This window comes from Lynx canadensis, chromosome A1 (assembly GCF_007474595.2).
Source record: "Lynx canadensis isolate LIC74 chromosome A1, mLynCan4.pri.v2, whole genome shotgun sequence".
In the NCBI taxonomy this organism is placed as follows: domain Eukaryota; kingdom Metazoa; phylum Chordata; class Mammalia; order Carnivora; family Felidae; genus Lynx; species Lynx canadensis.
In genome coordinates, this window is record NC_044303.2 from 98995873 (window position 1) to 99006720 (window position 10848).

The window sequence follows — 10848 nt, forward strand, 5'->3', positions numbered from 1 at the left end:
GGCATGTGAAATCCTTAGGTTATCAAACAGTCGACGCTCCTATGGTAACCATTCTATAAATTTCTTTAATGGTAACATTGAGCAACAGTGGAATCCACAATCCAGTATTCATTAAGACTCACATAGCCGATTACAGCTAGACAGGGAGACATCGTTTCTAGGATGTTTTGCTTCGGGTCATTCTTCACCACAGTTACCTTGTCCTTTCCACCAGGTGGTTGACCAGATTGATACCCTGACCTCTGACCTACAGCTGGAGGATGAGATGACCGACAGCTCCAAGACGGACACCCTGAATAGTAGCTCCAGCGGCACGACGGCCTCGAGCATAGAGAAGATCAAAGTGCAGGCCAATGCCCCTCTCATTAAACCCCCCGCACACCCCTCTGCTATCCTCACCGTCCTGAGAAAGCCAAACCCTCCGCCGCCTCCCCCACGGTTGACACCTGTGAAGTGTGACGACCCCCAAAGAGTGGTGCCAGCCGTCAATCCTCTAAAGACCAATGGAACCCTTCTGCGAAACGGAGGCTTGCCAGGGCCGCCGAACAAAATTCCCAACGGAGATGTCTGCTGCATCCCCCCCGGTACCTTGGACAAGGCTCCAGCACAGCCTCTGATGCACAGACCTGAAAAAGACAGGTGTCTCCAGCCAGGACCTCGGGAACGAGTTCGGTTTAATGAGAAAGTGCAGTACCATGGCTACTGTCCGGACTGCGACCCCCGGTATAACATAAAAAACAGGGAGGTCCACTTACACAGCGAACCTGTCCACCCACTGGGAAAGCTTCCTCACCCAGGCCCCCCGCTTCCTCCTCCACCCCACCTCCCTCCTTTCCCCCTAGAGAATGGGGGACTGGGAATAAGCCACAGTCACAGCTTCCCCCCTCTCAGACCTGCAACTGTGCCTCCTTCCACTGCACCAAAACCACAGAAGACGATCTTGAGGAAATCAACCACTACCACAGTGTGATGTATGCCATTTCAAAAACTTTTTGTGCTTTTTTTTTAATTTCTATATTATAAACATAAAATAATAAGTAAGGAGCACTTTCTACTCAAGCAATAAAAAGCCCAAATATATTAATTCTGCATTCAGCAAAGTGGCATAAAAAAACCACCTGGTAAGTATGCCGTGTGTTGTTTCTATCCCAGGTTTACGTTATTTAGAAAGTTGCATCACCAGAAACCACAGAACCATGAAAAGGCAGAATATGGTGTGTGTGTGTGTGTGTGTGTGTGTGTGTGTGTGTGTGTTTAACTGACCTGTGATAAACAGTGACCTGCAGGTTTCAAATAGTTTGGTTTACTATAAGAGATGGAATTAGATTCATTTTATTCATGCCTAACTCATCTATGCATTAATAACATATCACCCCCCCCCCAACTTTGACCCGATGCTTTTTAGGAAGAAATTTTAATACTGAAGGACTATTTTGTTATTTTTTTCTAAAGATGTTTGTCACTAGTTTTACATTATTAAATGCTGAGAACAATACCAAAAAGTTTATTTTCTATACTATACAATTATATGTTCAAGCTATCTATGTAATGAAAGATTTTGTCTGTGGAAATGTCATGTGTCAATAAACAACAGTACATAATGGCAAAATCAGATGTTCCTCAGAATTAAAATGCAACAGTGGTTCATTTCATCCCTACTCATTTCACCGAAATGGGTAGCTATTCTGACAGAGTGTGGAGAAGATTACAGTGAGCATATGCCAGAATTTTCCAAGTTCACTATCATAGGTCATAAATAGTACTTCACGCATTTTCATAGGATGTATTGTGGTCCCCCCAAGACCGTATATGGAGTGTCCCGTTGACCCAGTACATGGCCAAGCCCTTTAAGGCCCTCCTCACACTGAGCATTCCTCCAGGACATACCATAAACCAGTATGTTGAAGCAGTGGGATGGTTTGCCTCCTGCATCAGCAAGCTCTCTACCTTCCAAGGAAATCCCTATTTATCAGAACTACAGCGGAAAATAAAGACGCTTCTGGAATAGGATGTTTTTAGTATCAGCCTTAACGCTGTTTCCCCTCAGAGGTGAAATATGTCAGGGGTCTTTGTCATATTTTAGGAGGAAGAGAAGAAATCCTTCCCTCCTAACATCTTACAAAAGCCCTCTCTTAAGTCTGACTTGCCAGCTTACGTCACTTACCCATCCATGGACCACGTTAACTTCCCAACTACTGTGATGTGGACTGATCGGATATTTTGTGAACTAGAAATGAGCTTATCTGTCCTAGAATTATGAAAACAGGTGCATACCTGAACAAAAGTTGTCCATGACGTGGCAAGAGTAGAGGGATTCATCTTTGGTGGAAATTCGTTTATTGTGCAGCTTAATAAAGAATGCTTTAATCTTTTAGACTATCTGGCTTTTGATCTCAAAACTTTAATTTTTTGTTGCTACAGGGAGATAGTCATATTTCTTTGTCGCCGTTTTCAAGCCGTATTATGGTAATTTGGAATCCTTTTTTTCACAACTTCCTTTTAAAAGATGATAGCATACCTTAGGCAGATTAACAGAAAAAAATAGGCATTACTTTTTGAAGGAACAATTTCATGAGTAAAAAAATAGAGGATGTCATGTTGCATATTTACTCAGCATGATTTTCTTTCCTGTGTGTGTTGGCGATGAAGATAATGCAAGCAGAATAAATCCAGTGTTGTTTTTTTTTTTCCAGAAAGTTACAGAACATAAGACCAATTATAAAGACAGGCCATCATCTAAAATTTATTAATTGTTTGATAAGTATATTTAATAAATCTGACCCAAGTAAACAAAGAATTGACTCACCAAATACCAAAATATTATATTCTTAACATTTTCATGCATCCATTGAGGCTTGATATGAATAAATCCAAGATTTCATCATCTTTCTAGGTTTTAATAATTACTCTCTTTCCAATGTGTATCCATTGTTAGACCATGTAGTGTTATAAGCAGTCTTTGAATACATGCAGCTTTCTCCCTTCAGCCCATCTTCCTTCCACAGCCAGTTATGTGTGACCTAATAATTAGCTTTTAGTTCGAAACACTGACACCTGTCGATGTCTGGGAGCCAATATGGATCTCAACGTAGAGCTTCTTAGCAGCCACAAATCATGCACAGAGTAGATAACTCCATTGCAATAAAGCAGATTGAATAAGCTGAATAATTCATGCTGATCCAGTAAGGACATTGAGCCAGATGCTTAGATACAACCAGTGAGGTTCAAATTCACATCTCTTCTTCCAAGTGTAGACCAAAGGTACCCCATGGGAAATCATCTTTTTAAGTGTGATTGGTGACATATGCCAAAACGACAATACCTGCTTTTGTTCAACACATTTACAAGTAAATTTTGGCCTGGAAAGCTGAATTAAATCCCAACCTAAAAAAAGATAAGAGGTATTGACCTTCTTCTCTTATTACACTTTATTATATAATCAGCATTAATGTTAGATCATATGAGTGTTGTGACTTTCTTTTGAGTTTATTTCCATATGTTATTTCATTTTTTTTTCATTAAGGTATGGAATATATTGGGGGTGCCTGGGTGGCTCAGTCAGCTAAGTGTCTGACTTCAGCTCAGGTCATGATCTCTTGGTTCATGTGTTCGAGCCTTGGGTGATGCTGTGCTGACAGCTTGGAGCCTGGAGCCTGATTCGGATTCTGTGTCTCCCTCTCTCCCTGCTCCTCCCCAACTTATGCTCACTCTCTCTCTCTCTCAAAAATAAACATTTTTTTAAAAAAAGGTATGGAGTATATTGGGCCAATGTATTTTTTCCCAACTGGTAATTTTGAAACATTCCCTGGAACTTAGGTCTTTAAATATATATAAACTTCTAAAACATGAAAAGCAATGAACATAGGGCATCATAATATTTGCCTGGAAACTTCTAATTAAAGTGTCATAAGTGGCAATGCCATTTCTATCATCAGAAAACATTGCTTTCCAAATTTAAATTCTGCCCATCATCCATTAAATCATCATAAAACAGGGCAAATAGTTGCTTTTCCTGGAGATTCCAAAGCAAAAATTCCTATTTCATACCCCTCAGGACAGTTCTTTTTCCCAGTGTGCATTCGGAGCCTTTCATTTCCCTGAGGAGTATATACCCCCAAGTTAGCCTCCGTCCTCTTTTGAAGGGGATGTTCCTACAAAAGGTGTGAGGGGATTGCTGCTTATGGCAACACTCATTCAGAGTGAAACATATGTTTTTGTTTGCTTGTTTGTTTGTTTTTAAAGTAGTATCTAGGGGCGCCTGGGTAGCTCAGTCTGTTAAGCTTCCGAATTTGGCTCAGGTCATGATCTCATGGTTCATGAGTTCTAGCCCCGCATTGGGCTCTGTGCTGAAAGAGGTTGGTGCCTGCTTCGGATTCTGTGTCTCCCTCTCACTCTGCCCGTCCCCTGCTGGCACTCTGTCTCTGTCTCTCTCAGAAATAAATAAACATTTTAAAAAATGTTTTTGAAAGTACTATCTTTTAATTAAATTGGCCTAGGCAAGAGTTTGTCTTGCTAGTTTAAACAACGATTATCCCAATTTGGACTTAGGAGGTTATTGTATCTTATCTGAGAAAGGCAAAGAGAACGTAAACAATTGACCAGAGTTCCCTTCCGTCTCTACGTAGTTAGAGCAGTTATAAAAGGAGATAAAACTGATTGTTTTTTTTTTAGGTCATGCTTAAGCTAAATTTAAAGTATCTGCTCAAAAATACAGGGCATGCCAAAAGAGAAATGTGCCACTCTTCCAGTTTGTTATTATATTCCTACCTTCCCTCATTAGCTTAACTTTATTCTAGAAAAAAGGAAAATGAGCCTGGTATTAACTGAAGTGGTTTAATTAACCTAAAAAGTCTTGCATTTGAATATTTGCCTGCATCTAATTATTTAATGAATAAAGGTCTAAGGCATGGTATTATTTGACTTTCTTTGGACACATCAGTAGTTGCTTGCTTTTGGCATTACGAGGAACAGCGGCTATATACTGTCTATGCAAAACCTTTTATCTACAGATTCTAATTATAGCAAATTAGAATTAATATTTATTAATATTAATAAATTCTACAAAATCTAATTTTTAGATGCTCCATGAAGAAAAGCTTGAGTAGTCCATGTTTAATTGCACTGGGAATGATGTAATCAAGTCACAAATTGGTGCCTTCCTTGACCAAACTTTTTTCCATGGAAAATACGCAGTAATGCAATGTCAAGTCTGGCAGTTGTCCTGATTCAGTTTCTTTCCCCTGATTCTCTATTGGTAGCACATTTTGCTGCCCTTGAATTTGTAGCAGATTGCAGTGCGATGTACTTTGGTACATACTGATGATTTCTAAGTGAGGGAATGATTTATGAGCAATAAAGCTCTGTGAAAAGCCTGCATCTCATAATTAGATAAAATGCACAGAATCTCACAGTTACTAGACGCTGTCACCAAATCACACGACATTTTCCAGGTCGATTTGCTTTTTAGGTCGATTTAAGTTTTCAGACCAAACATTTTGGAGTTTTAGAATCGTTCAAGTTGCCTGATTCTGAAATAATGACAGATGGGTTACTTCCATGAGGGCACACAGTGGTGGTGAACATGAAACTGGAGGTAGGCACGTCTCGTGGGGCAGCAATTATGTAGGGTGTCATTATGTTGGAAGCCCTTGGATTTATCATTCTGGTCTTTTTGAGGAAAAAACTAAAGTGGAACATAAAGACGCTCTGCCAATAACCCTCTCTCAAATATTGCTTATAACTCTGACTTCTTAATCAAGGATAGGTAAGCTAATATTATTAACTGTTTTCTCAAACTTTACGTACATTAGAGTTTCTCTAAGTTCTCATAGGAATGTATAAGGCAGATGATATTACTCTGATTTTACAAGTGAAGAAATCCAGGACCTCAGTTTCAGTATTTTGCCAAAATCAACCCCTTAGTCAGTGACTGAGCTGGCATTTTATGCCAGCTTGACTCCCCATAATTTCTCCCCCATCACATCACCATTTAATTATGTTCTTCATTGCGCTGAACTTTGCAAATCTTTCCTTTATTCTGAGCAGCTATTTTGACGCTTGGAAGGGGTTACCTAATGCTATTTTGACATTCTTAATATGTTTGATCTTTGCAGAATATAAAAGGGATTTCAGGCAATTTAGCAACCGTCTAAAATGAATGAGCTGCTGAATAATGCCAGCCTCATTTTCTCGTGTATTATATCAGCAGCCTCACCTTTCAGGGTTTTTTTTCCCCTAAGTTCAAAGACTGTCTATTATTTTGGTTTCTTTCCCTAAGAAGTTTTGATTTCTTAGTATGAATGCCTTTTGACCATGAACATGTCACTTCCATTACCTGTATTTCATTTGTAAATTTCATCTATTTGACATTGACCCGTGCACTAAAAATAGCAACTGATCCATTCCATGGAACCACTAAAGAACGAGCGCATTAGAGCTCTCTTTACTAAAAACTTTTCATCCTTTTGCTACTAGACTATAGATGTGATTTTCCATTGTTTGATAGTGTAGTTATCAATTCTCCCAACCACCAAAGGGAAATTTGGACCAACTAAATAAAACAGTGGAGTGCCCTGGAGTAGGTTTGGGTTGATATTGACAAAACATGTGATATCTAACCCTCATCAAGGACTTCCTGTATGCCAAACATTCTTCTACGTGTTTTGTATGTTGTATTTTCCCCTTGTAACACCATTTTCCCTCATAGCAACCCAATGTATTAGACACTATCATTATCTACATTTTACAAATGAGGAAACTATGGCACCGGCATCAGGCTGCCCAAGATTATAGAGCCAAGAAGTGGCCAAGCCAGAATTGCAAGACTGCCTAAAGCCTAGCCTCTGCATTGTGCACAGGTGACCTGTGCAGCTGAAGGTCCCTATTTCACTGGAACTTGTCTGAAGCTGTCAAAAGACATACCATGAGAGGAGAACAGTCTCTCTTTATAAGTCAAGATAGTCTAGGTATGGTAGCAAACAACCATAATATCTCAGGAGGATCTGAGTTATTTCTTGTTCACTCAAAGTTCATCTTAAGTCCAGGAGGCTCTCCAGGCAGCCATTCAGCAGTCCGGGCTCTACAGGTTTTGTAGGGACACCATCTGGTCAAGTGTCTGCTTCCAGGACCACCACAACAGAGGATGGAGCTACTTGTGCACTCATCTCAGCCTCTGTACATGTCACTGGCCAAAGCTAGTCACTGTAGTCCCCATATGCCCAAGAAAGGAAAGGAGATCTGCACATCCATGAGTACAAGTCGTACCTACCACTGTTCCTAAAGGAGTAATTTTTTGGTGTGTGTGTAATTCGAGTATATTATAGACTATTATAGACCCCTTCCCATCCTTTCCTTTTCATATTACTTGATATTCATTTAATCTCATCATAAATTAGGATGACATCGTATTTTAAACAAAGATAGAGAGGAAAGAAATGGACTTAACAGCAGCCCTGCTAAAAACTTAGTGGAGGGAATTGACAGCATTTACTAAGATGAGGGACAAGTTGTATTACAGCCTTTAGCTACCATATTTACATTCTTTCTGAGGATACTCACCAACCTACATGTGATAGTTCAGCATTTTAGAATCGCGTACTAAATTTTCAGTAGTCGGGGTGCCTGGGTGGCTCAGTTAGTTGTCCATCAGACTTTGGCTTAGGTCATGATCTCACTGTTAGTGCATTAGAACCCTACAGCAGGCTCACTGCTGTCAGCACGGAGCCCACTTGGGATCCTCCGTCTCCCTCTCTCTCTCTCTGCCCCTACCCCGGTGGCACTATCTCAAAAATAAATAAACATTAAAATAAATAAAAATAAATAAATTTTCAGTAGTCAAATCTCTACAGATCCTTTTATAGGACATTAGGTGACTATATGAATAATTATCTTTAGAAGAATAGATAAACCTAATTTGAAGACACTTATTTATCCAGTATAGTCCAAAGAAGTATGAAACACCACTATAGAAATTTAGGTCATTGATGATATAAATTATGTCGTGTGTTTATAATATTCACTTAGGCAGCAGTGTGTTATGATAAAAATGTAAATTTGAAAACAGAATGCTTGGATTTGAGTCTCAGTTTTTCCAACTCCCACGTGTTCCTGGTCAAATTGCTAAACCAAGTCTAGGGCTTGCTTTAAAATGAAGATAAAAATGCCCCTCTTTTCTACCTAATAAGGCTCTTGAATCACTATCCTCCCCTGCTGTATATTCTGGGATCACCCAACCCTCTTTATTTTTACATGTCAGGGGCGAGGACAGTAATATCAACAGGAGGATGTTGCAATTTCTGCACAAACCCTAAATGAACTTCTAAGGCATCAGGACCATACACAGAAGCTCTTTGGTAGGCAGAAAGGCTGGAAGGGAAATCAGACAAAGCCACATCAATAGGCAACTTCAGGATTCAACAAGTCTGCAGAGCTACCGAATAGGCAGGATCACCAATGCATTCCACCTCATTCTTTCCAGATATCATTTATTGGTTCCAACTCCAACTTCTTTTCAGTTCATGTCTCTCTTGTGGTCACAAAATTAGAGATGATCTGCATTTCCCTTGCTTAATTTTGTCTCTTACTTTGCAAAGTCTTAGATCTGTACTTGTTGCCCACACTGCCCCTTTCACACATCTTAGTTCTACTATAGTCACCTTGACACACTTAACCATCCCCCACTGCTACCCAATTCGCTAACATTTTTCTGTTTCTCCTTAAAGTATACCACCTTCCAACATATTGTCATAAGGCCCCAATCATTTAATGAATGTGAAATACCTTACGAACCTCAAACTTCAAACAAATGCCAATCATTGCTATGATTTTGCCATGTTTCTTGTCAAATTACCCTGCTCCTTGTTAATCTGGTGGATTGATTTGTATTTGCCTAAATTCATGCAAATGGTATTTTATTCATGTCACTTATAAAGTAATTATTTTACTTGGATGTTTTTATACTTATACGATCAAGTAAACTTATGATTTTCTTAGAACTTTCCAGTTCATATGTAGAAGTCTCATTTTTGGTTTATTAAATTTTATTAATTTATAAATTAGCTAATTTTATGAATTAGTAAGTCAGAAAAGGCACATGAGAGAAATCCTAGGTGACTACAACAGAAAGCACAGCTCATTAAACTGTTTTGACAAGTGTAACTTAGTTTTAATTTTTTATGATAATATTTAATAGTACATGAATAAATTCATTTAGAATTTAATTTGTCAAACTAATTAAAGTCTAATACCATTAGGCCTTTATAAATCTTCGAAAAGTGTTTGTTTGAATAAGAGATTAAGTCATCAGGTTTTTGTTTAAAAAGAAAATGTCTATGTTTGTGATTAAAAACATCATTTATCAATGATATTATTAAAATCTGACAAAGCATTAACCATCGTTTTGCTTTAAGCAAAGTCTGTCATGTATTTGATTACATGTTTCAGTGAGGTATCTTTCACAAGGACTAAGGACTAAAATTTTTGATCATACTAATTTATGGATTAAGTATAAATAAATAAATAAATAAATATGGCTAATAACAGTCCAGAGTTATCATCCAGAACTTTTTCTACCAATTCCAACACTTCAAGACAAAAACAAGATATTTGGATTTACTTTACCTCCTTTTTAAAACTTCACAATTGTACCAATTGACGACTGTATTTTCCTTGCTATTTGAGATACACTACTGACATTCTGATTTTTTAATAGATTTCTAAGTGGATTTAATTATCATTACAGAGAATTAATATTAAAAATAGCTCCTCCAGGGGTACGTGGAGGTCCATTAAGTGTTGGACTCTTGATCTCAGTTCAGGTCTTGATCTCAGGGACTTGAGTTCGAACCCAGTGTTGGGCTTCGTGCCGAACTTAAAAAAAAAAAAAATAGTTCCTCCATATGACATCCTAATAAATCTGATCATCAAAAATCCAATTTGCAGCTGTATTTAATTTCTGCCTCTCCCTGGTGCCTTTTACCCAAGTAATTTGGATTTTTTCCCAACTGTCTTTCCTTTTTGTAATTTATTCCCAGTGACACTCTACTCAGAGAGGCTTTTAGCTCATTTTCAATGTTTCGTTTGCTACCTTCCTGGTCACTTGACCTCTTGCCTGAATTTCCACTTGATTCTGCAGATATCCAACAAAGAAATTTTTCTTTCATCATTTCAGCTCAGTCCAGAAATTTCGAAGGCTCAGGTCAATCTATTTAAAATTCTTAACTGGGTCTGGCAGTTCTAGCAAAAACCCTCCCAAGGCTGCTTTTACAACCTCCCCATCTAGGGAGCCCAACACTGGTAAGACTGTTCCGGCCACATGGTCTCAGTGACCCCCTGACCTGAATTACTCGCTTTCATTACTGCACCTTCTCTTGGACATGTGCCACGGGCCTGAAATAACTTCTCCTTCCTGTTGTGGTTTTGTAAATCTTGCTGTGCAGATTCCCACCATTTATTCAAATCCTTTCCTAATCAATCAGTCAACCAATGAATGAAGTAAAACATTTTTAAGAATGTAAAAACACCACAGTGGTAAAATAGTTACAACATCGGTAAAAATTTTAAAAACAGGAAACATAAAGATGTATGTGGAAAACATAGTAAATAAATTAGTAATAAACTAGTAATTAAATAAATGCAAATTACTGTTTGTCTTCTTTTCACAAAATTGTGTAAAGGGACACTTGCTTTCACTGGGAAACAAAACATACAGTATTAAATTAGAAGGGACTTATAGACCCATCACTTACTAGGTTAGAAAATTGACCTCCTACTAGGACAAATAAACTCATGCAAATGCATGTGCAGAAATGTAAGTTTCTTTGATGTAAAATGTATTCCTATTCACTTAAG

The 10848-nt window shown here is 38.3% G+C and overlaps 1 protein-coding gene across 2 annotated transcripts in view; it reads left to right on the forward strand.

Annotated features, from left to right (window-relative positions):
- PRR16 (proline rich 16) overlaps positions 1-2374 on the forward strand; it is a 202103-nt gene extending 199729 nt beyond the window's left edge. For both annotated transcript variants that reach the window (XM_032592718.1, XM_032592720.1), the window contains exon 2: positions 215-2374. In XM_032592718.1, coding sequence (XP_032448609.1) covers positions 215-970 — 756 coding nt within the window. In that variant the 3' untranslated portion in view covers positions 971-2374. The remainder of the gene's footprint in view (positions 1-214) is intronic.
- Positions 2375-10848: the final 8474 nt, after the last annotated feature.